The sequence below is a fragment of the Panthera leo genome, chromosome A3 (genome assembly GCF_018350215.1).
Source record: "Panthera leo isolate Ple1 chromosome A3, P.leo_Ple1_pat1.1, whole genome shotgun sequence".
In the NCBI taxonomy this organism is placed as follows: domain Eukaryota; kingdom Metazoa; phylum Chordata; class Mammalia; order Carnivora; family Felidae; genus Panthera; species Panthera leo.
In genome coordinates this window covers 119,007,416-119,033,385 of record NC_056681.1, presented here as the reverse complement: position 1 = coordinate 119,033,385, position 25,970 = coordinate 119,007,416, and the positions used below count along the sequence as shown (strand labels likewise).

Genomic DNA, 25,970 nt, shown 5'->3' with positions numbered 1-25,970 from the left:
AGCGAACTCACAAACTGTGAGATCGTGACCTGAGCTGAAATCAAGAGTCGGACACTTAACCAACTAAGCCACCTAGGCACTCCTCAGTTTTCTTCCTTTTTAATGTGTTTTTCTACTTTCAGGGATATTTTTACACAGATACAAGGAAATAACATACATTATTTTTTTCTCTTTTTAACATGAACAATACCTGCTGTCCCCTATTTTATACTTTTTCCATTTAATACAGGTTACCAATATACTATGTGGTACATAACCATTTCCTTATCTTTCATAGCTGCATAATATTTCACTGGGTGGTGGTGGTTTGGTTTACTTAACCACTTCCCTATTGACTCTTCTGATCTTTCACTGTTACACGCAGTAATGAAATGCCTCCTGTCTCATGTGTACCTAACGTCCTTGAAATAGATTCATGGAAGTGGAATTGCTGGGTCAAAAGTTCTAGGCAACTGTAGTTGTGACAGTGAATTGCCAAATTGCCCTCTGTAGGGATTGCCCCAGTTTGCCCTCTCTACAGTAGTATGGAGAGCTCCTGCTTGTGCATACTCTTAACAGATAGTGTATCAAACCTTCCAGCCTTTGCCAGTTTCACAGGTCAAATATTCTGTCTCTATGGTTTCAATTTGCCTTTCCCTTAGGAACTTCTCTTCATGTATCTAAGAGCCATTTGTATTTCTGTTTTTATGAATAGTGTGTGCATATCTTTTGTCCATTTTTCTTACTGATTTGTAGGAATTCATTTTTGAAGAATTTAGGGAAGCAGTGTATTTTAAATATTTTTAATATGTAGGGTCTTTTCATTTTTTTGTTATTTTGAAACAATAATGAGCTTATTAAAAATATAAGTGCAGGGGCACCTGGGTGGCTCCGTTAAGCTTCCAACTCTTGGTTTTTGCTCAGATCAGGATTTGTGGGTTCAAGCCCTGCACTGGGCTCCTTGCTGACAGCAAGGAGCCTGCTTGGGAGTCTCTCCTCTCTCTGCCCTTCCCCAGCTCACTCACGCTCTCTCTCACTCTCTCTCTCTCTCTCACACACACACACACACACACACACACACACACACAAAATAAACTTAAAAAAAAAGTCGCAAGTACAATACATGACCTTTTTTTTCTTACAGCAGTTGATAGTAAGTTGTTGACATGACACTACACCATTCCTAAATTCTTTAGTGTGCATTTCTTCACATACAAACATTGCACAAGGCATTATATCTAATCACAGCATAACCTTCAAAGTCAACAAATTAACATTGGTGGCTTCATGGTCATGTCCAGCAATCTCTCTATTCCTTTGACCCAAGAGAAGGATGTAACCTCTGGAGCTAGACTGCCTGGCTTCAGATCCCAGCTCTGCCCCTTACCTGCTGTGCATCTTTGGGCAAATCACTCAGTCCCTGTGTGCTTCAGTTTTCTCGTCCCTACAAAGAGTGTAATAATAATGCTTAAAATAGTGGTTTACGCACTGTGAAAGCCATGTCAATGTAGCTATATTATCAGAGGAAGGATAGTTTGTAATACAGTAATTTTATAGTACTTTATAGCCATCATGGATAAGATGAGATCATAGACTATAAGCCACAAAATTGTTCAAGTAACCCAGGGTATATTTTTGGTTTCCTCTTTTTAGATTTCACAATGACTTCCATCTTGACTTACACGCTTAAAAATCTTCCCAGTACATCAAAATGGGCCCTCAGATTTTGTAAGTATTTCTTCTTTCTTTTTAAGATTAGAGTTGGATTTATAAGTAATTTACACAGACATTGAATTGTTCTGCTTTTTGTAAACAGTCTGTTTTTATCTTCCAGCTTTAAGACCTCTAAGCTGTTCCTCCCAGCTACGAGCTGCCCCAGGTACAGTAATTTATAAAATAAACACTTCTGGTTTAAAAGTTAGATTTTTAGATTTGTGAATTATGAATAAAAACCAGGACTAATTTGCCAATTCTCTCTTTTTTCTGAGCAACAGGAACATCACGATTGCCTTCACATTAAAACAATATAGGGCTAGCCAGTAATAACGTTACATGGTGTAGGGTTGCCAGGAGGCTACTGATGGACTCACGGCAGTTCTGTGTACCTTGCTGGTCAGTGTAGTCGGCTGTCAGTCCTGGAGATGATTAGGATACAGACATTTTGAGACAAAGTTCGCTTTTTTACATTTGCGGTTAATGATGGGCTTCTCTGTCAATCCACATGTGGGAGAGGACCCATTCCTGAAATAGGGGTGATTGGGGAAGTCGTTAATAAAAGAATGTTGTTTAGTCGGGAAATGTGTTGAATTTATATGGTCATGTAGACCCTTGGTAAGCCCAGTGTAGGTATGTAAATCTGCTGTAGGTATGTATCTTCAATGACCAGAGCTTAAAAACAGTCTGACGTGTTCATGCCATTATTCTCTTTGCCCGGATCCTATACTGACCTATGATTTAACGATTTTGGTTTTATTATGCTATTTCTACTTCGACGATAGCTTAATAGAAAAGCATCTTACCAGGATTCAGAAGACCTTTACTCTGTTCCATCCAGTTCTGTCTCAGGTCACTGTGACCTTGAACTGGTCATTTTACTTCCCTGTGCTTTAATTTCTTTGTCTAAAAAAGAATAACAGTTGTAGTCTTGTTAGAGTCTCAGATAGTTATGAAGGTATCTCAAAGCACTTTGAAAACTAAATATAAGTGAAAAATGGTATTTTTAGATACATATATATTTTTACAATTTTTTAAAATTTTTTTTAAGCTTTTGTTTTTTTTTAAATTTATTTGAGAGACACAGACAGCAGGAGTGGGGGAGGGACAGAAAGAGTGAGAAAGAGAATCCCAAGCAGGCTCCATACTGCTGGTGCAGAGCCCCACATGAGGCTCGAACCCACAAAACCACGAGGTCATGACCTGAGCCAAAACCAAGAGTTGGATGTTTAAATGACTGAGCCACCCAGGCACCCCTATATTTTTACAATTAAAAAAAATTTTTTTAAAGCAGGATCCCTGCGCAACATGGGGCTTGAACTCATAACCCTGAGATCAAGAGTTGCATGCTCCACTGGCTGAGCAGCCAGGCACCCTGATATTTTTATATTTTACATATAGTATATTCTCAGAGGTCTATTGCCTAATCCCATCTAGCGAAGTTTAATGTTGTCATATAACAAATAGATTTCTTCTAGCCTCTAAAGTCTAGCTAGAGTATCGATTTGTTTTAGTCTCATGAAGAATAATTCCTTTCTGTCTCATTTACCTTTTCCCTAATTCAGATGTTTGCCCTGATGCCTTTGCTATGCAGTCACATAAATAGACCTGATTCTTGCCAACTGGGAGAAGGTCAAACCGAATACCAACAGAGGGAAAGCATTTACCCAGCATTTAGACTATTTTTCTTTATATTTGTTTCTGTCTCCACAACTGTATTGCAAGCCCTTGTGAGACCTGAACCTTTTTACATCCCTGGTGTCTAACAGTGATTTCTCTTTTTTTTTTTTTTATAATTTAACTTTATTTTTTATTTTTTAAAATTTACATCCAAATTAGTATACAGTGAAGCGATGATTTCAGGAGTAGATTCCTTAATGCCCCTTACCCATTTAGCCCATCCCCCCTCCCACAACCCCTCCAGCAACCCTCGGTTTGTTCTCCATATTTATGAGTCTCTTTTGTTTTGTCCCCCTCCCTGTTTTTATATTATTTTTGTTTCCCTTCCCCTTATGTTCATCTGTTTTGTCTCAAAGTCCTCATATGAGTGAAGTCATATGATTTTTGTCTTTCTCTGACTCATTTCACTTAGCATAATACCCTCCAGTTCCATCCACGGAGTTGGAAATGGCAAGATTTCATTCTTTTTGATTGCCGAGTAATACTCCATTGTATTACACCATACCACATCTTCTTTATCCATTCATCCATCGATGGACTTTTGGGCTCTTTCCATACTTTGGCTATTGTCGATAGCACTGCTATAAACATGGGGGTGCATGTGTCCCTTCGAAACAGCACACGTGTATCCCATGGATAAATACCTAGTAGTGTAATTGCTGGGTCCTAGGGTAGTTCTGTTTTTAATTTTTTGAGGAACCTCCGTACTGTTTTCCAGAGCTTCTGCACCAGCTTGCATTCCCACCAGCAACACAGAAGAGATCCTCTTTCTCCGCATCCTCACCAACATCTGTTGTTGCCTGAGTTGTTAATGTTAGTCATTCTGACAGGTGTGAGGTGGTAGCTCATTGTGGTTTTGATTTGTATTTCCCTGATGATGAGTGATGTTGAGCGTTTTTTCCTGTGTCGGTTGGCCATCTGGGTGTCTTTGGAGAAGTGTCTATTCTTGTCTTTTGCCCATTTCTTCACTGGATTATTTGTTTTTTGGGTGTTGAGTTTGATAAGTTCTTTATGGATTTTGGATACTAACCCTTTATCTGATGTGTCGTTTGCAAATATCTTCTCCCATTCTGCCAGTTGCCATTTAGTTTTGCCGATTGTTTCCTTTGCTGTGCAGAAGGTTTTTATTTTGGTGAGGTCCCTGTAGTTCATTTTTGCTTTTGTTTCCCTTGCCTCCGGAGACGTGTTGAGTAAGAAGTTGCTGCGGCCAAGGTCAAAGAGGTTTTTGCCTGTTTTCTCCTCTAGGATTTTGATGGCTTCCTATCTTACATTTAGGTCTTTTCATCCATTTTGAGTTTATTTTTGGGTATGGTGTAAGAAAGTGGTCCAGGTTCATTTTTCTGCCTGTCGCTGTCCACTTTTCCCAGCATCACTTGCTGAAGAAACTGTCTTTATTCCATTGGCTCTTCTTTCCTGCTTTGTCAAAGATTAGTTGGCCATACGTTTGTGGATCCATTTCTGGGTTCTCTATCCTGTTCCATTGATCTGAGTGTCTGTTTTTGTGCCATAACAGTGATTTCTGTTGATGCTGATCATGTACAGGAAGGCACATGATAAGACAAAGGAATGTGACCAGCTGGTGGGGGTGGGGGTGGGAGGCATATGCTGAACAGGTTTTAGGTTGCAGTAATTTTATAACTTACTCCTCTTGAAGCTCATGTGAATGTCCTTACTTGACAACTCTTAGGATGAAGGATTTAGAGTAGAGGGATACAGAATTTGTTGGTGTTTTCAGTCATTAGACTGGAGATTATGGGCTGGTTCAGTGTTTATATCTATATATGTTATGTGTCTATATACACACATGTGTATACCACTGGGATAATATGTAACATATCTGCTTTGACTTTAATTATATATGTAAAATATAGAATGAGTATCAGCCATAAAATCCTAGGTTTTGGAGTTGGGAGGAGACTTTTGAGGCCATCTAGTTCAGCAAATAGTAAAGTTTTGGCAGGGCAGGGACTTGAACCCAGGTATTTTAATCCCCAACTCAGTTTCTTAGAATACATTGTGGAATACATAAAAAGGAGCCTTTGAGAAAATTCTGATGTGGTTGGGAGCCAGTGTGCACAAGAAACAGAATGAGAGACCATTGGGTGACTTCAGTACATAATGAGTAGCAAATACTATTTTTAAATGTAGCTTGTAACATTAGTTTAATTGCTTTATAATATGCCAAATTGTTTTGAATAGCCAATTTTTTCCCCAGAGGTTGCCAGAAGTTCAGAGGCAAAAACTATAGGTAACCTTAGTTATCAGGGACAGGTTTCCTAGGAGGTGGAATGTGAACCAGCCTTGAGGGATAAGTAAGAATTAGCAGAGGCCACTCGGATGGGAGGGTACATGAATGAAGGCAGGGAGGTTGAAATGAGCCCACGAGCAGTGTGAGGGACTGGGGCTCACTCTTCTTGTTACGTGTTGAATAGGGGAAAATGCTTTGGGAGAGTTGAGGTGGAACCTAGTGAAGCCAGGAATTCATTAGAAGAGTTAGGAATTTGAATTGTATCTGGAAGTGTGTAAAAGGGACATGTGGTCAGTGGAAGGACACGATGGCATGTCATCTGACTTCCCCTTATTTCTTTATTGTCTCCAAGGTCAGTCACGAGTAATCTGCACATCTTCCAATTTCATGGCCTCTTTCCAGTCCTCATTCTCCTTGAGTATTGAATCATTTGACCATCTTGTGCTCCTTGATTCTCTCCTGCTTTTGCTGTCAGGCATTGATCTCTACTGAGTCTCCTGCTGTCTCTCAAGTTCACCTTCTGTCCCACACCTTCCCCCTGCCCTCTGAATGTAGGGAGGTCAACAGATCCAAGTCCTTAATTGTGAGTAATGGACCCGCTCAAGTGAAGGATAAGAGGGCTTGAGTGTGCTGCAGCTGGGAAGGCGGTAGGAACCAGGAAGCCCTAGGGACCAGCTACTCTGTCTTCTCCTGGACATGTGGTGTCTTCTTTCCTGGCTTTTCTCTTCTTTCTTTACATCCTTCTTCACTCTGCCTGCTGGCTTTGCTCACTCGAGGCTTTTGCTTCCCCATAACTGGCTTACAAGTGACTTCAGTTTACCAGTACCCTGGTTTTCCCTCAGCATCCTTTCAGCTTCCACTAATCAGTATTTGTCTTCGTGCTTCTTTGCATAGATTCCTAAGAGAGAGAATCTGACTGGCACAGCTTATCACTTACAGGTGGGTGACATGGGTTACTGGCTGGCCACTCTCTGGATTGTCCTTTGGTGGTCCAGGACCCACCTGGAATCTAATCAGCTTTGGCCGTGGGCTCAGGGATGAGGTGTCTGTGGCTGCCCAGCTCCCTTTAGAGGGGGGATGGGTGAGCTGCTGCTGTCAAACCTGCCTCTTGTTCTTCCGTGTTCCGAACCGCAAGTACTTCATGGGTCTCCCATCTACACCCCATTTGTCTTCAGAGCTTTACCTCGTCAAGCGGACATACCCACCTGGGTGTCTCTCTGTCACTTCGAAGTCAGCATATTTAGGAGTGAAGTCATTTTTCTTCCCAAACCAGTTGTTACTCTGTGTAGAATAGTTAGGTTTTCTTAGTCTCTAAACTTCCTTTATAATCCTGTTGTCCGTTCTTTCCATATCTGATTGGTCACCGGGATGCCTCGTCTTCCTTGATAAAATCTCTTGTCTTGGTCCCTTCCTTCCATTCATACACTGAGACTGCCTGTATCCTGGCTTTTAGCACCACATGCTTGAGTCTGCCAGAGTCTCCTTGCTGATCTCCCTGTGCCTTTGTGTCCTGCACCAGCACACCTCTGTTACAGCTGACAGGGGAATCTGTACCCCATTTTATCGTGGTTCTTAGCTCTGACCACTGTTTCCTTCAAGTTGATTGTGGATATTTATCATAAATAGTTCTCTATGATATCAGTAGGCGTGGTCAGGTCAGAAGACTGTACATAACACATAAGTGTATGCATGTATGTAACTTCAAAGAGAAAAAAGTTTGAAAGTTATACGCCAAATTAGCAGTATCTCCTTCAAAGGAAATGATAGGACAGGGGAGGGCATCAAGAGGGAACTTTAGTTTTACTCTCCATCTTTTAGAGTTGTGTGTTTTTGTTTTTGTGTCTTTGCCACAAGCATGTATTCATGTTTTTTTTTTTTTAATTAAAAAATTAGAGAAAGGTTGCTCTTTTTAAAAATTTTTTTTAACCTTTATTTATTTTTGAGACAGAGAGAGACAGAGCATGAATGGGGGAGGGGCAGAAAGAGAGGGAGACACAGAATCGGAAGCAGGCTCGGGGCTCTGAGCCACCAGCCCAGAGCCCGACGCGGGGCTCGAGCTCACGGACCGCAAGATCCTGACCTGAGCCGAAGTCGGACGCTTAACCGACTGAGCCACCCAGGCGCCCCCGGGTTGCTCTTTTTTAATTGAAGTATAATTAACTCTGTTATATTAGGGTCAGGTGTGCAACGTGATGATTCGGCAGTTCTGTACTTAGTGCTCATCAAGATAAGTGTATGCTTAATCCCTTTCGTCTACTTTACCCATTTCCCCCACCTACCTCCCCTCTGGCAACCCACCAGTTCTCTGTATTTAAGAGTCTGTTTTTTTGTTTGTCTCTTCTTGTCTTTGTTCATTCGTTTTGTTTCTTAAATTCCACATATGAGTGAAATAATATGGTATTTGTCTTTCTCTGACTTACTTCACTTGGCATTATACCCTCTAGGTTCATCCATGTCACAGATGCCAAGATATCATTCTTTTTTTATGGCTGAGTAATATTTGATTGAGTGCGTGTATGTATGTGTACACATCACATCTTTATTCATTCATCTATGGGTGGGCGCTTGGGTTGCTTCCGTATTTTGGCTATTCTCAGTAATGCTGCAGTATACACAGGGGTGTGTATATCTTTTTGAATTAGTGTTTTTGTATTCTTTGGGTACGTACCCAGAAGTGGAATTTCTAGGTCATATGGTATGTCTTGTCTTTTCTTTTTTCTTTTCTTTTCTTCTTTTCTTCATTGCTTGTTTATTTTTGAGAGAGAGAGACAGAGTGTGAGTGGGGAGGGGCAGAGAGAGAGGGAGATAGAGAATCCAAAGCAGGCTCTAGGCTCCAAGCTGTCAGCACAGAGTCCGATGCAGGGTTCAGACTCGCGAATCGTGAGATCATGACCTGAGCCGAAGTTGGGCACATAACTGACTGAGCCACCCAGGTGACCCTAGATCATACGGTATTTCTGTTTTTAATTTTTTGAAGAACCTCCATAATGTTTTCCACATTGGCTGCACCAATTTGTGTTTTTTCCCAGTAGTGCACAAGGGTTCCTTTTTCTCCACATCTTCATTAACACTTGTTATTTCTTGTCTTTTTGATTTTAGCCATTCTGACAGGTGTAAGGTGATCTTATTGTAGTTTTGATTTGCATTTGCCTGATGATTAGTGGTGTTGAGCATCTTTTCATGTGTCCGTTGGCCATTTGTATGTCTTCTTTGGAAAAATGTTCAGACACTCTATCATTTTTAATCAGATTATTTGGGTTTTTTTGGTGTTGAGTTGTATAAATTCTTTATATATTTTGGATATTAACCTCTTACCAGATATATCATTTGCAAATATCTTCTTCCATTCAGTAAGTTGCCTTGTTTCGTTGATGTTTTCTTTTGCTGTGTAAAAACTTTTGATTTTGATGTAGTCCCAATAGTTTATTTTTGCTTTTGTTTCCCTTGCCTCAGGAGACGTATCTAGAAACGTACCACTACAGCCGATATCAAAGAAATTACTTCTTGTGCTCTCTTCTAGGAACTTCATGGTTTCGGGTCTCACATTTAGGTCTTTAACTCATCAAAGTTTATTTTTGTGTGTGGTGTAAGAAAAAGTAGTCCAGTTTCAATTCTTTGCATGTCGCTGTTTGATTTTCCCAACACCGTTTGTTGAAGAAACTGTCTTTTCCCCATTGTATATTCTTGCCTCCATTGTCATAGATTAATTGACCATATAAGCATGGGTTTATTTCTGGGCTCTCTGTTGTGTTCTATGGGATCTGAGTCTATTTTTGTGCCAGTCCTATACTGGCACGAAGGTTGCTCTTTCGATGTTGGAAAGAAACTATATAAATTGAGTCAAACAGAATCAGGAGGCATTCTAGGTTTTTGCAGAATGGCAATAATCACCAACCAAATGGCTTTTATTTCTACATAAAAATAAGAATACTAAGCTATGTGAAGAGTAGATATCGTTTATTGAGACTCTTTTTTTTTTGAGATTTTTATTTTTTAAAGTAATCTCTATACCCAATGTGGGGCTCAAACTTAACAACCCTGATATCAAGAGTTGCATGCTCTCAGTTGCAGGACTAAGCCATCCAGGCACCCCGGGACTTCTAATATTAAGGGAAGACCTGTGACACATTGGCTGCTCTCAATGTGATTGTCAAACACTTGATAAAAAGAAACAATTTCGTTAATGGCATGAATACTCTCATTAATGAATATACCATTATTAGGTATAATCTCTGTATTTACCTTAAATATCGTTTGGAAACTTGTAAATGCTAGTCAGTTTCTTAGCCTTTTTTAAAAATTTTTAATTGAACTGGTTTGGTAAGTGGCAAATGCAGCTTGGCATTGAATGTTGTAATTCTTAGAATGTCTATTTTTGAAAAGGTAAAAAGTCATCTGACTTCATATATTTGAATTAATAGTTCTTTGAACTTTACCTTAAAGCCGCCCAGACCAAGTCAAAGAAAACCTTAGCCAAACCCAATATAAGGAATATTGTGGTGGTGGAGGGTGTTCGCATTCCATTTTTGCAGTCGGGCACTTCGTAAGTATTAAATGATTGTGTTCTCTTCTTTTTTTCTTTTTTCTTTTCCAGCTTTATTCAGGGTATCACTGGCAAATAAAAATTGTATATATTTAGGTTGTACGACATGATTTTTTATGGTATACAATGTGATGATTTCATATGTGTATACGTTGTGAAATGATTACTAAAATCCGGTTAATTAACACGTAACTTTATTTATTTCTTCTTTTAAGACACTTTCAGAAGTGGTCTTTGCAAATGTAACCCAGTCGGTAATACTGTCGCTAGTGGGTTAATGTACGCATAGCATTCTTTATGAAATTAATACAGAATAAGGCCAGTGGTAAAATAAAATGGCAAAATTTGTTTTTCATCCTTTCTCATGAACAAGCCTAGTATAGTTTTAGATTGAACCAGACCAATTTTGAAAACCTAGTGTGGATCCAGATGCCTTGGTTCCAGCAGAGGTATGCTTTCCTTGTCTGGAGATAAGTACCTTGTTTCTGTCCTTGTTCAGAAGTTTGAATACCGAGGCTGTGGGCCAGTGGGTATTCAGAAGGGCCTTTAATTCATTGCTTTGGCTTCCTGATCAGAATTGCAGTTGACAGGCTGGTCGAAATCCCAGCATAGCACAACCCCAAGTGAATAGAACCAGAATGATCCTAGATGAGCACAGAAATCTCCCAGAACCAAACTGCTGTTCTCCTTAGACTTGTCTGCTGCTTTGTATCCCCAAGTGGGGCCTAGTCTGTCCAAAAGCTGATAATGGGCTTTGGTAACTAGGTTCAAACTAAGTGAAACTCTAGTTCTGTTTTGTTTAGGTTGTTTTGATACTCATATTTTGAACAAGCAGTCACTAACTTACTGCACTGGGGAATGTTGGGCGTCTGCTAAGAGGAGTGAGGCCTATCAATATATACTAATATAGAAAGTTTCTGAGGATGTGTTAAGTGTAAAGAGCAAGGTGCAGAGCAGTGTGTTTGTCAAAGATGCATACCTTTGTGTGTGTGTACATACACAAACAGTACACGTTCTTTTTTAAACATATGGTTTAGAACCTAGAGAGTATTTTCTTACAGAATTAATGCTGTAAGTGAGTGGTGGTGAAGATTCTTCACTCACCCTCTTGTCTCAGCATCGTAAAGCCATTTTTCTCTGTAATCTTTTCCTCTACTGACAAGAGCAGTAAAAGTAAGAATCTCAAGCTGTAGCAGCAGGAAATTGAGGACAGGAGAGCCTTGTACTTCGCAGCAGCAGGGTAGAAAAAGAAAGTTCTGTCAAGAGCAGAAAGTTCTAGGCTAGGAAGACAATTCTTTTTTTGTAAGGGTTGCTTATATACTATGTAGGTATTTGTTTCCAGCTGTTTTACTAGTTATTAAGAAATTTGAACACGTTCAGCTATCTCATTTACTTACGTTACTTAAACACTTTCTTTGGTAATTAGTATTTGCCTAAAGTTTGATTTGAGATATTCAGTACATTGGTATGGGGTTCCTTTTGTTGTTTGTGGTTGTGTTTTAGTTTAATTCAGGATCTTAACTGACTGAGATGACAAAGTATGTGGGCAACTTAGTGGTACAGAGAAGAGATAAACTTGGAATAACATAAGAAATTAAAGTTGATAGAAAAGAAGGAAAAAATTTCAAGGTAATATTTATGTAAAGAACAAAAGTGACAATATAGGGAGAAGAATTTATAAAGAAGACAAATAATCAAGTCATGAGATTGATGTTATGATTGAGGTGACAAATAGGTCTTCTATATATAATAGATGATTTTCTAGGTGGAAAAAGATCTTCTTCTGTTCAATTTGAGGAAACTTTGCTTTTAACTTGAGTGCTATTTGGAAGACAAGGTTCTTAAAAGGGGAGGGCATTTGGGAAGCACTCGTAGGAATGGATGCCAGCAGTGGGATTTGGGAATCTGCTAATCATCCTTGTAGAGAAGGGTAGGAATGTGAGCGTTAACATTGTAAAATGATAATTTAGTGTTTGGACATTTTAAAATTGACACACAATGTTTCCCCAGATTATTCTGTTCTAAATTTGAGGGAACTCATTTTACCTCTGAAAGATTTGGAAAACTACAGATAATTCTTCTGTGATTCAGAATTAAAATAAAAACATTTTTGGATTTTTAGGTTTTGATTTTCAGGAACTTGTAGAATGAACTTATTCAATCCAATGGCCTAATCTTTGACTTAAAGGGAATTTATTTTTGACATTTAAACAGAGTTTGCATGCAGAGCTTGGTTTCTAAATACCGTTCTTCAGTATAAGGAGCCAGGCCTGCCTAGAAGAGTGACCAGGGCTGAGCCAGAGAAAATACAAGATGAGGCTGGAGCATTTTGTAGTGCCTGGAAGTGAAGAAGTGCTTTAAGAAAAAAAAAAAAAAAAAAAAAAAAAAAAAATGACACGGGAAAAGGACAAGGGACCAATCTGAAATAACTTCCAATGATGAAAGCTAGAACAATTTGACCAATAAAATAGAGTATTACATCGTAACCCAAAGAATAAATATTTATGTGAATCCTATCTTACATAAATAAATAAATAATTGAATAAATACATAAATGAGAGAGAAGGGACACATCATCTTTACCAAAGAATTTCAGCTAATAAATATAGAAGGAATGATGAAATGAATCACCATTGGAACACCACAGTAGTAATTGCTGCAAGGAGGATTTATGAATGAATGCTAAAATTAGTAGGTGAGAAATGTTGAGAAACGAGATACTTGCGTTGCCTCAACTCTCTCCCCCTAAATATTTATTAATTACTGTGGTGCTTTTAACATGTCCACAGATCCTTTGTTATTCCTTCCAGTAGGAAGTAGAGCTGAATTCTCCTCCCTTCGAGTGAGGTCCAGACTGGTGACTCACTTCTATAGTCAACTTGAGTACAGAAAGGGAAAAATAGTGATGAAAACGGGCAGATACTGCTTTAACCAAGTGATTCACTAGTAATAAGACATGTTGCTATCATGCACGTTCTGATATGAAGCAATGAGAAGGGCACTTCACTTCTCTGGCATTCTTCCCCCAAACCCATGACCCTAGTCTTCAAATGTCAAGGTCACAAAGACAAGGAAAGGCTGAGAAACTGTCACAGATTGGAGGAAACAAAGGCATGACAACTAAGTACATGGATTTGGTATTAGAACAGAACAGGAAGCAGGCATTGGTAGAAAAACTGGTGAGATCCAGATAAAGTTAGCTTAGCGAATGTTGTAGCAGTACCAATTTCTTAGTGTCGACTGGTGCATCATGGTTGGATAAGATATTAGCATTAGAGGAAGCCAGGCAAAGGGTATTCAGGATCTCTGTTCGGTCTTTCCAGTTCTGTCGTAGATCTTAAATTACTTCAAAAAGTTTCTGAAAAAGTCCTAATACATCCCTCAGGTCCCTTTGGACGTTGAAAAATAATCTATTTTAAAAAATGAAGTAAAGAGAACTGAGAAGGTGGAGTTTAGTTTTAAAGAGCGTGTAACATATGTCATGATAAACAATAAGATACTGGGCCACATCTTGGTTAGATTCTTAGCCAGCTCAGTAGGAGTTCAGGCCCGCCAGATTGCGAAGGATGACAAATAGTAGTCACAATATTGCTTCATTTGGAATGCTGGACTGCCTTAGATCATGAAGTTCATTTGCAGGAGCATATTAGATGGTATCTCTAGGTGTTTCAAATAGAATGAAAACACTGTTAATGTTCTAGGCTTTTAGTTTAAATTGTTTCTTTTCTTTCCTCAGATATAAGGAACTGATGCCACATGATTTGGCTAGAGCAGCACTTTTGTAAGTAAATGCAGTTTTATTTTAGTTGTTACTCTAGTTTTTACACGTGAAACATGTTTAATAGGATTTCCATATCTAGGATATATTACCTTTTATGTGGTGAGAAACACACGCCTACTAGCTTTTTCAAGATTTACTGACGCTCCATTTTGGCCATGTGTGCAAAACAAATTCAAGCAGCTGGTAGGTGTCAGCAGTGTTTATTTTGCGGGCTTGACAAACAGTTTCTTAGTGTGACAGTATTCCTTCACGAGCACTGTAGCTAGCTAGCTAGTTATAACCGATCAATGCAAATACAATGTATGTATTTGGTGATTATTTTATTTTATTTATTTATTTTGAGAGAGAGAGAGACAGAATGTAAGCGGGGGAGAGGCAGAGAGAGGGAGACACAGAATCAGAAGCACTCTCCAGGCTCTGAGCTGTCAGCGCAGAGCCCGACATGGGGCTCGAACTTACAAACTGGGAGATCATGACCTGAGCCGACTAAGTCAGACACTTAACCGACTGAATCACCCAGGCGCCCCTGATGATTGTTTTAGATGGGAGCTAATATTTGTCTACAAAGAAGCCTAGAATGAGACTTGAAGATCCATGTGTAAGCCAAGTAAGAATGTAAAATTAGGTACGGTTACAGGAGATTGAGCCAGGTGAGTAATTTGGTGAAAGTCCTACAATGTGTGGCTGTTTCTGCAGTGGGAGTAGCATGTGAAGCATCACCTCATTCATTTTTCATCAGTGCCTTGTTTCTGTGTCTTCAGAAACCAGCCACAGGTCTCTTCTAGTTTGAAAAAACCCTCAGGTGACATTTCTGCCCATCTGATTCTTTTTCTTCTCTTCCTGCCAGACTTTAAAAATGAATGAAAGCAGCAGTTACTTCTCTTTTCTTACCATTCATTTCCTTTAATCTCATAATAATTATTTCCATTCCTACTGTTCTTCAGGAACCATACTTTCGGGAGCTTCTCTCTGTAATGGCTTTTGTGGTCACTAAATGCACAGGCCTTTCCCCAGGCCTTTTCCCAGGCCTTGGTCTCTTTGTATTCTCTAGCATTGACCTGTCAGCTGTACTTGACCCCATCTTCCTTTGACTTATTCATATTATGCCTTTAAGATTTTCCTTCCATCTTCTGAATGATTTTTCCCTACTTTAAAAAACTGGATCTTTTTAACTTTCTTACAAGTATTTGGCAAGTTTTAGTTCTTACAGCATTGCATTTCTATGTATGCATGCTTTTCCTTAAAAAAAATCTCATCTACTTAATCTTTATTTTGCTATGTGGAGGGTCCCAAATCTCTAAACTTGACCCCTTAGACACTTCCAAGTGCAGTGTATCAAAAATAAAACTTACCAGGGTGCCTGGACTCAGTTGGTAGAGCACGTGACTCTTGATCTCAGGGTTGTGAGTTTGAACCCCACATTGGGTATGGAGCCTACTCAAAAAAAATAAACAAAAATTGAAAAATAAAAATTATCTTTTCCCTAAAACTAGCTTATTTTTCCATTAAAAAAATGTTTTTAATGTTTATCTTTGAGACAATGCGAGTGGGATGGGGGTAGCGGGGGGGCGTGGGCGCTCAGGCAGAGACAGAGGGAGGCACAGAATCTGAAGCAGGCTCTAGGCTCCCAGCTGTCAGCACAGAGCCTGACATGGAGTCAAGCTCAGGGAACCGTGAGATCATGACCTGAGCTGAAGTCGGATGGATGGTTAAGCAACTGAGCCACCTGGTTACCCCTTGTTTTCCTATTTCTTTTTTTTTATTTTTTATTTTTTTTCAATTTTTTTTTAATGTTTTATTTTTGAGACAGAGAGAGACAGAGCATGAACAGGGGAGGGGCAGAGAGAGGGAGACACAGAATCTGAAACAGGCTCCAGGCTCTGAGCTGTCAGCACAGAGCCTGACGTGGGGCTCGAACCCACAGACCGTGAGATCATGACCTGAGCCGAAGCTGGCCACTTAACCGACTGAGCCACCCAGGCACCCCGTCCTATTTCTGATTATGATCCCAGACTGGTGCTTTGCAAGTTTTTCCACAACTTCTTATTTTAAAAACTGTCAAGTGTACAATAAAATTGAAAGAATAATATAGTGAGCACCTAAATACCTCCCACCTAGATTTAATAATTGTTAACCATTTGGCCATGTCTATATAGTTTAATAAAGCATTTGACAGTGAGTTGCAGACATCTTGAAACTTCAGCCCTAAATACTTCAAGTGTTTATCTCCTGAGCATAAGGACCTCCAGGATGTTGTTACTACAGCTAAAACAGTAACAGTGATTCCATAACTAGTAATGTTCAGTTCATAGTCAATTCCCCCATAATTGTTCCAAGAATGTCTTTTCTTTCATTAGTTTTTTTTTCCCCCCAAACCAGGACGTAGTCGAGGTTCATATTACAAATGGATAGGTCTCTTTTAGTCTCTTCAGTTTAGAACATTTTCTTTCTCCCCCAACATTCCCGTGCCCCAAAGGACAGGGACTTTTGAAAACTCTAGGCCACCTGTTTGATGGAATGTCCCGTATTCTTAATGTTTCTTCATGGTGATATTTAACTTCCCTTACGAATTTCCTGTAAACCGGAGATGCGTTCTAGAGGCTTGATTAGTTTCAGGTTAAACAGTATTTGGGAAGAATGCTTTATGGGTTTACGCACGTGGTATTCTGTCATGTCAGGAGGCACATGATATGTGATGCTAAATCTAACCACTCAGTCATGGTCAGACTGCCAGGTCTTTTGATTATAAACGTACATTTTTTTCCTTTGCAATTAGTAAGTAATCTGTAAAGTGGTATCATAGCACCGTGTGACTCGCCCATTCCCCAACGGTCTTTCACCAGATGGTTTTTAGCATTCATTGACAGTTTTGCCTGAATCAGTTTTATTACATCAGAGGTTACAAATTTATGATTTTTCTAATTTTGTTATTCCTCCTACATTTATCGGCTGGTATTTTTCTGTAAAGAACAGCTTTTCTTTGTTTTAAGACTTACGAATTTTTACTTACTGTGTTTTTTTTTGAAGATTTTATTTTTGGACTGCCTGGGTGACTCAGTCAGTTGGGCATCTGACTCTTGATTTTGGCTCAGGTCATGGTCTCACAGTTCATGAGTTTGAGCCCTGCGACGGGCTCTGCACTGACGGTGTGGAGCCTGCTTGGGATTCTCTGTCTCCCTCTCTCTTTGCCCCACCCTTCCTCTCTCTCTCAAAAAATAAAATATATAACCATTTAAAAAGATTTTTTTATTTTTAAGTAAGCTCTATACCCAACATGGGGCTCAAACTTAAAATCCCAAAATCAAGAGTCGAATGCTCCACTGACTGAGCCAGCCAGGTGCCCCATTTTACTTATTGTGTCATAGCTAAGGTTAGTCAATATTCTTTTTGAAGCTCACGCATTTTATCTGTGGGAGCTCCTGTCAAGTTGTTTCTTTTTTTTTTTTTTTAAGTTAGCTCTCCACCCAATGTGGGGCTTAAACTCACGACTCTGAGATCAAGAGTCACATGCTCTACTAATTGAGCCAACCAGGCACCCCCAAGTTCTTATGTCCCTTTGTTTTTTAGCGTAATGTTATTTTCTGAGGTATAACTTGAATATAATAAAATGCACACATTTAAGTGTATAGTATGATGAACTTTGACAAATGTGTACACCCATGTTCCTGTTTTTGATATCCCGTTAGTCTTTAAGTACTTTCTTCTTTTTGGCACAAAAAAGATCAGTGAGATTTAGTTTGTACTTGTCTTGCCTTAGACCTAGCCTCAGTCATTTTTTTTAAAAAGCTTATTCCTGGGGCACCTGGCTGGCTCAGTTGGTAGAGCATGTGACTCTTGATCTCAGGGTTGTAAGTAAGTTTGAGCCCAGTGTTGGGTGGAGAGATTAATTAAAAATAAAATATTTAGGCACCTGGGAGGCTCGGTCAGTTAAGTGCCTGACTCTTGGTTTAGGCTCAGGTCATGATCTCATGGTTCATGAGATCAAGCCCTGCCTCGGGCTCTAGACTGACACCAGGGAAGCTGCGTGGGATTCTCTCTCTCTCTCTCTCTCTCTCTTTCTCTTTCTCTTTCTCTTTCTCTTTCTCTTTCTCTTTCTCTTTCTCTCTCTCTCTCTCTCTCTCTCTTTCTCTTTCTCTCTCTCTTTCTCTTTCTCTCTTTCTCTCTTTCTCTTTCTCTCTCTGCTCCTCCCCCACTCTCTCCAATAAGTAAACTTAAAAAACAAAATAAAATCTTTAAAAAAAAAAGTAAATAAGCTGATTCCTTTAGTGGGGAATGGCATTTAGAAACCAAGTCTGAAAAAAAAAGAACCAAGTCTGAGTTCAAGATTGGCTCATTCCTGGGGCACTTGGGTGGCTCAGTCGGTTGGGCGTCCGACTTTGGCTCAGGTCATGATCTCACAGTTCATGAGTTTGGGCCCCACGTTGGGCTCTGTGCTGACAGCTCAGAGCCTGGAGCCTGCTTCGGATTCTGTGTCTCCCTCTCTCTCTGCCCCTCCCCTGCTTGCACTGTCTCTCTCTCTCAAAAAGAAAATAAACATTTAAAAAAAACCCAAAAGATTGACTCCTTCCTTTCCTACTGGAATGTGACTGCTTCTAGTCTCTATCAGTGGGTAAAACTAGACAAATGTATAGCTTCAATTATGGGTTTATATTGGTACTCCAAATTTAAATTTAATATACCTGGGATTTTATTTCATCTCTTTGATTTTATACTTGTCTCTCTTTTCTCTTTTGACTGAAACTTTGGTTCCTATTAACATTACTATATTTATGTATCTGCTTTATCTTTTTCTAAATTATTTAATGTTTTATTTTTGAGAGAATGCGTGCGAATGGGGAGGGGCAGAGAGAGAAAGGGGACAGAGAATCTAAAGTGGACTCCACACTGACAGCAGTGAGCCCGATGCGGGGCTTGAACCCATGAACCACGAGATCATGACCTGAGCCAAAGTCAGGCGCTCAACCAACTGAGCCACGCAGGCACCCCTCAAAATGATTTTTGATTCTTCCTATTTAGCTTGTCATTTTAAAAGAATTACAGTGTTTTATTTGATGACCTGCTGCACTGTCTCGGTTTTTATTGCTTTGGACTTCTCTCAGGGGTTTGCTGCATCGGACCAATGTCCCGAAGGATGTTGTTGATTATATCATCTTTGGCACAGTTATACAGGAAGTGAAGACTAGCAATGTGGCTAGAGAGGTGAGTAAAACGAACTTCATGTTGTTCCAAGAGATTGATAGGAGAATCGATTGAATTTCAGTGAACAGAATTATTCTTCAAAAGTTATTAAAAAGTTTTAAGTGAGGTTATATTTGACTTAAAATGTGATTTTACAATTTGAATAATGAATGTGAATGTTTGAGAGAATTATAGTATAAACCAAATGACTTGTACTGTACTAGTGTATATTCATACTGTAAGTCAAATCAGTTATTTGAGCTGCTTTAGGATATGTTCATTTTTCTATCCCTTAGGATAATAGAGATCGTAGGGAAGTATGGCTGATGTGACTTTGATAATGTTACGGTGGCTACTAATTAACTCAAAATTTCAACACTATGCAAAGAACTTATTTCACAACATGGTTTTTGTTGGAGGTGGCATTGCTGATTCATTTGTTCCCTTTAACGACATGACACATAGGGTGTGTGTTTAAAACCATCTCATAGGAGTTTACCTTTACCCTAGTTGGCATAGCTCCAGGTAGCGTTCACTGGTGGCAACTGAGATGATAACAGACCTTAAAACTTGTGTGACACGTCACACAGGCATTTCCTGGTGAAGAGTCCAAACACATCTTCTGGGCTTTGTTTCAATTTGAAAGTGATTATTTGGATAAAGTTGGCTTCAAAGCACATTTCAGCGTGTTAAGCATTTTCTTTATTTCTAGCTTTGTGCCTGCCGTATCTCTATGTTCAGTACAGTTGTGGGGGCAATAATTTCCATCACTATCAGCCAGGAGGGGACATGAGCAGGGCCGGAAGTATTGGTTCTGCCCCACATTTTTACCTGCCAGTAAATGCTAATATTGCTGAACATCTGGTGTTACTTAAGCCCATAGAATCGACTGTAGGATGTTAGGGAGGCAGAAAAAAAATTATGAACAGAAAATGGTTTTTTTTCCCGTCCTGATTTTTTTGGTTTTTCCCTGGGCTTTCACGTTTCTGACTGGGTCAAATATGACAATTTTACAACTGCATCAAGCTAGTCATAATACATTTGCAACTTTTATATTCTGCAAAAAGCAAAGTGGCTCTTATAAGAGCACTTGAAAACTACCAAGCGTTTCAGTTTTTTCAGTATTTCCGTTCTAATACTTAAAGCCATAATGTTTTTCCCTAAATTCTGTCAGAAAATTTTACATCCATGTGCAAATCGCAGCTACGAATTGACGTGTGGTAGTTGCCTCTCCCTGCCCTGTACCAGTACCAGGGGCATTCACTCCAGGGGAAGGTTGCCCTGGGGGAGGATGTTATGAGGATGTCTCTCCGTAGTTGTATTGTAACCTAAAAGCTAATGTACCTTCCGACTAGAGAGCTTTTGAAGGACCTGTTGTCTGTATTCGTCATGTTTATAGGAAATGTTAAAGACTTGTGTTGCTGAGTTCCCATGAACCTGACTTTACTGAAAAGCCTCTGCAGATTTCCCTGCTCTCCTCCTTGACTAAGAGGCGTCTTCCTCCTTTTCCCTTAGTGTGCTGTCTAGAGCCTAAGCGTGCCTTGAGAGCTGTTCAAGCTTTAAATAGAAGCATGTGGACAAGGTTCCCCAGAAACCACTTCTATTTAAAGCTCTTTCAGGGCTGAGAGTCACCTGGGGCCAAGGGTGGGATACGTGCTAGAAAGGACCTTATGAGGATCGGGCCATACGACCTGAGTGCCCTTTACACTTGCCCCACTGGTGTGCTCTCCTCCCCCGGCCCCTGGAGATTTGCTTCTTTCTTCCTTTTTTGAATCGGTCTGCATTGAGAGGCTGACGTGCCGTTGCCAGGGTGTAGTTTTCAGCAGAGTATGTTGGGCACTGAGTATCAAGTCTACCTGAAAAGACCAGAATAAGGTTATACTGTATGTAGTATGTACTATGGCGTACTTCTGTTTCTACAGATGATGATACATGGGTAGTGTAAATATAAAAGCGGGGCGCCTGGGTGGCTCAGTTGGTTAAGCGGCCGGCTCTTGGTTTCAGCTCAGGTCATGATCTCACGGTGTTTTGAGTTTGAGCCCCATGTCGGGCTCCACACCGACAGTGTGGAGCCTGCTTGAGATTCTTTCTCTGCCCCTCCCCCACTCTCATGCGTCCTCAGGCGCTCCCACGCGTGGGCTCTCTCTCTCTCTCTCTCTCAATAAACTTTAAAAAAGTAAAACTTATTTAAGAAACATTCAGCCTCCTTCATCTAGACTTTGGAAGCAGGTTTATTTTACCAAATTACAGGAGATCTTGTATTCTGAGCATAGTTAAGTAGTTTCAGAAAAGGGCCACTAAAAAAGAATTCCCCTCATGGGAACCAGAATCTCATAGTTAAATAGTGGTGGTGGTGGCTGGTGGGGGGATAGTGAGAGCATTATTTTTAAAACGTAACTTTAATGTTATGAAATATTTTGTTATTGTATCTATGCATTAATTCTTAAGCAAAAATGGAATCAGACATTGATTTTTTTTGGCAGCATTATTTTCCCCAATAAGTATTATAATAAAATAATAGGTGTCTTCATGTTATGTGTAACGTTTACTGTGCCTTAGTGATAGAGATAGAGGCCATTTTGCAAGATTAATGGAGGGCCTCAGTTCTTTTTTTTTTTTAATTTTTTTACATTTATTCAGTTTTGAGAGACAGAGAGAGAGCACAAGCAGGGGAGGGGCAGAGAGAGAGGGAGACACAGAATCCGAAGCAGGCTCCAGGCTCCCAGCTGTCAGCACAGAGCCCGACGCGGGGCTCGAACTCAGAAACCGTGAGATCATGACCTGAGCTGAAGTTGGATGCACAACCGACTGAGCCACCCAGGCGCCCCTGGAGGGCCTCAGTTCTTGTCAAGACCCCTCAAATTGTTCTCTTTTGAAGCAACTATTGTGCCATCATCCTGGACAGGTTTGTCTTTTTCCAGTTGGTTAGCTGGTCTGACCTTATTTCAAAGATGTTTACTTGGGGCTTAGGCACTTTTGCAAAGTTTCTTTCATCAACTTGAACTCCTCCTTAATGGCAAGTTTTCCAAGTTGCCTTTGCATTGGGTCTTCAGGGTGCTGTCTGAATTCTGTGGCAGTCACAAAGAGAGACGGATTAGCAGTGGGAGGAATGAGTGGAGAGCAGGCAGGGACCTGAGTGGGAAGGCTGTTAGGGGAGTGGTTGGTTCTTTAGAAATCACTTTCTGCTTTGGTAACTTTTGCTTTGCCACCAAGCCTTTCAAGTGCAGGAACACAGATCGTGAGGATCTTACTCCGTGACCTATTTCATCCTTCCACCAGGTGGATTTAAAAGGTTTACTTCAAGGCTACTTGGAAATTTAGATTAAAATCCAGTTATGTATTGATATTCTCGAAGGCCCAGAGCACAGCATTGCTAAGGAATTAGGTGACCTATAGCCTGTTCACCACACTGGAAACCGGCTACCAAGAATTTCGTAGAGCGCTTGTCGGTTAATGGCTAGATGAAAAATGAGTGGGCCATTTCCATGATGGGCCTAATTTCATTCTGAATGTTACTCTGTAGAGTATTAACCTCAAACCCTTTCCTGATTCACCACACGGAGAAGTGGTGCTCACATGACATCATTTCCACGTAACGCTTCCTTTAGAAGTGACCGTTTCGTTCCTGTATTTCCTGAAGGCTGCCCTGGGAGCTGGCTTCTCTGACAAGACTCCTGCTCACACTGTCACCATGGCTTGCATCTCTGCCAACCAAGCCATGACCACAGGTATGTTTACTTGAAAGCAGAAGGTACATGTTAATTCTCCTTGGTCGTTTATACGATCATAAAAAAAAGTACTCTCAACCAAAGTATATGATCAGCAGAGATCTCTGAATTGGTGTCGTTTTTCAAAAATAAGGTCATATTTAACATTTTCGATTTTTGAAGTAGTTCTCATCTTTTCTTGCTGTCTATGCCTGAGGGACACAACCATTCATGTAGTTTCTCCATCAGTAATGTGGCTGGCCACAGCAGGGATTATCAGCTGGAGAAGTATGTCTCTAGGAGGGTGCTTCTGAATTTGAGCCATGAATAATTTATAACCTGTTGGGTTTTAAAGTCAGGTGAATCCCAGGGCGGCTGGGTGGCTCAGTCAGTTAAGCATCTGACTTTGGCTCAGGTCATGATCTCACGGTCCATGGGTTCAGGCCTCGCATTGGGCTCTGTGCTGACAGCTCAGAGCCTGCAGCCTGCTTCGGATTCTTTGTCTCCCTCTCTCTCTCCTCTCTCTCTCTCTCTCTCTCTCTCTCTCTCTCTTTCCTCCCCTCTCCTCTCAAAAATAAATAAACATTAAAAAAAAAAAATTAGAAAAAAAATGGTTAAGTTAGGGGAGTCTAATACACCCCCATGAAGGTTGTGGCCCAAGTGATAAATCACTGTGTAAGAAGTACAGACTCTTTCCTCTGCTTTCTCCCCACACCTGTGGAATTTTAATAATTAGTTACAAATTCTCCTGACAAACTCTAACAAAATAGTGGGACGTTTTGCAGTGGCAGTGCCTGTTGTGAAAAGACCGAAACCTGAAAGATGACTGTGCTCTTTTAGTAACATCAAGGCCAGGTTGCAGCCTGCCTCATGAGTGGCAGAAAATGATGCCACAGGCCGTGATTGGGGGCATTCACCACTCTATGAAGCATGTGACAACTTCCAGATAGAGCAACAAAATACTCGCCAGTGGCCAGAAAGAGGAGCAGGGGCTGCCTTACATCTTCAAAAGTTAGACTTTCTCTAGCTTGTAGTAAAAATTCCTGTTGTAGGGATAAAAATCTTTCTGAAAACTAAAGCTGGGAGTTTGTAAAATATGCAGAATGTTCTGGTTTAGACTGATTTGAGGGTTGGTCCGGTGGATATTTCCAGAAGCTGTTGTCCATATGGACTGAATGAAACTTGTTTTTCTCTAGTGCATTGAATATAGTTTTAGTCATTCAAAAAAATTATCTTAATCCCTCTGAAAAAGTTAAAAGCGTAATTACACATGTTATAGAATGCTGATAACTGTCATACAACAGGAATTTAATCAAGAAGCTTCAATTATCAGTGGTCTGTTAATTTCTGCAAAAGATGTTCATGTTCCTGTAACCTGTGCCCTGTAGGTGTTGGCTTGATCGCCTCTGGGCAGTGCGATGTGGTCGTGGCAGGTGGTGTAGAGTTAATGTCTGATGTCCCTATTCGTCATTCAAGGAAAATGAGGAAGATGTTGCTTGATCTCAATAAGGCCAAGACTCTGGGTCAGCGACTGTCTTTAATCTCTAAATTCAGATTGAATTTCCTGTCACCCGAGGTAAGACTTGGGACCTCTTATGTAAAGACCTGTGCTTCCAAAGCATCCCACTGCAAAGATACATAATTAGTTATACGGTCGGTTATGCTCATTTGTAGATTCTATTAGTTACAGGGAAAGGTTAATTATTTGCTCAAGATGGGGAAAAAAGATGGTGCTTAGAAAATTTGAATTTGTAAGCCCTCCTGAGAGACACCCTGCTCACAAAAAGCTTCTCCTGTCTTGGTCTTGACTTTCCCAGATAACCCTGGGCATGGTATAACACCTGTTGACAGCATACCTGATCCTGTACGTTCCCTTCCCCAGCTCCCTGCGGTGGCCGAGTTCTCCACCAGTGAGACTATGGGCCACTCTGCAGACCGACTGGCCGCTGCCTTTGCTGTTTCTCGACTGGACCAGGATGAGTACGCGCTGCGCTCTCACAGCCTGGCCAAGAAGGCCCAGGATGAAGGACTCCTGTCTGATGTTGTGCCCTTCAAAGTACCAGGTAAAATGGTTTCCTCAGCTTTATAAAGGAGGATGCTTCATGCCACCTGTTAGGGACTTCTGAGAGTTCTGAATCGCTTCTGAAACTCCAAAAGCCCCAAATGACTTCTCAGTAAGTAGTTGGTTCTGTTTCCAGAACACTCACTTTTAAACATGGACTCAAGGTTCGATTTATGTTGTAATAGGTCAATATTTTATTTTATTTATTTTATTTTTAAAAAAAAAATTTTTTTTTTTTTAACGTTTATTTAATTTTGAGACCGAGAGAGACAGAGCATGAATGGGGGAGGGTCAGAGAGAGGGAGACACAGAATTGAAACAGGCTCCGGGCTCTGAGCTGTCAGCACAGGGGCCCGATGCGGGGCTCGAACTCATGGACCGCGAGATCGTGACCTGAGCCGAAGTCGGCGCTCAACCGACTGAGCCACCCAGGCGCCCCTATTTTATTTTTGTTAATGTTTATTTATTTTGACAGAGAGCATGTGCACAAGTGGGGGTGGGGGCGGAGGGGGAGAGAGAGGGGGGAGGGAAGGAGACAATGAATCCCAAGCAGGCTCTGCACTGCCAGTGCAGAAGAGTGCAAGGGGTGGGGCTTGATCTCACAACCGTGAGCATGACCTGAGCCGAAACCAAGAGTCAGACATTTAACCAATTGAGCCACCCAGGTGCTCCACAACATTTTAAAGAGAAGTTTTCATGAGTCTGCTTTTAGGTCTTCCTGCTGTATTTTAGTTTTTATGTAGATGCCCACTTAAAAATTCTTCATTCATGTGATTTCTGAATAGAAGAATAGCCAAATATGAATAAATACCTTAAGAAAGTAGGGTGTCCTGGGCGCCTGGGTGGCTCAGTCAGTTAAACGTCCAACTTCAGCTCAGGTCGTGATCTCACGGTTCGTGAGTTCGAGCCCCGCATCGGGCTCTGTGCTGACAGCTCAGAGCCTGGAGCCTGCTTCCGATTCTGTGTCTCCCTCTCTCTGCCCCTTTCCCGCTCATGCTCTGTCTCTCTCAAAAATAAATGAACATTTAAAAAAAAAAAAGAAAGAAAGTAGGGTGTCCTTTTGTTAGATCATTTAGATT

General features: G+C 40.6%; 1 protein-coding gene across 1 annotated transcript in view; it reads left to right on the top strand.

Annotated features, from left to right (window-relative positions):
* HADHB (hydroxyacyl-CoA dehydrogenase trifunctional multienzyme complex subunit beta) overlaps positions 1-25,970 on the top strand; it is a 39,511-nt gene that overhangs the window by 6,749 nt on the left and 6,792 nt on the right. The window contains exons 2-9 of the mRNA XM_042933491.1: positions 1,633-1,707; positions 1,814-1,858; positions 10,064-10,163; positions 13,900-13,944; positions 19,044-19,143; positions 22,763-22,850; positions 24,218-24,405; positions 24,712-24,892. Of these exons, the coding sequence (XP_042789425.1) occupies positions 1,641-1,707; positions 1,814-1,858; positions 10,064-10,163; positions 13,900-13,944; positions 19,044-19,143; positions 22,763-22,850; positions 24,218-24,405; positions 24,712-24,892 (814 nt within the window). The 5' untranslated portion in view covers positions 1,633-1,640. The remainder of the gene's footprint in view (positions 1-1,632; positions 1,708-1,813; positions 1,859-10,063; positions 10,164-13,899; positions 13,945-19,043; positions 19,144-22,762; positions 22,851-24,217; positions 24,406-24,711; positions 24,893-25,970) is intronic.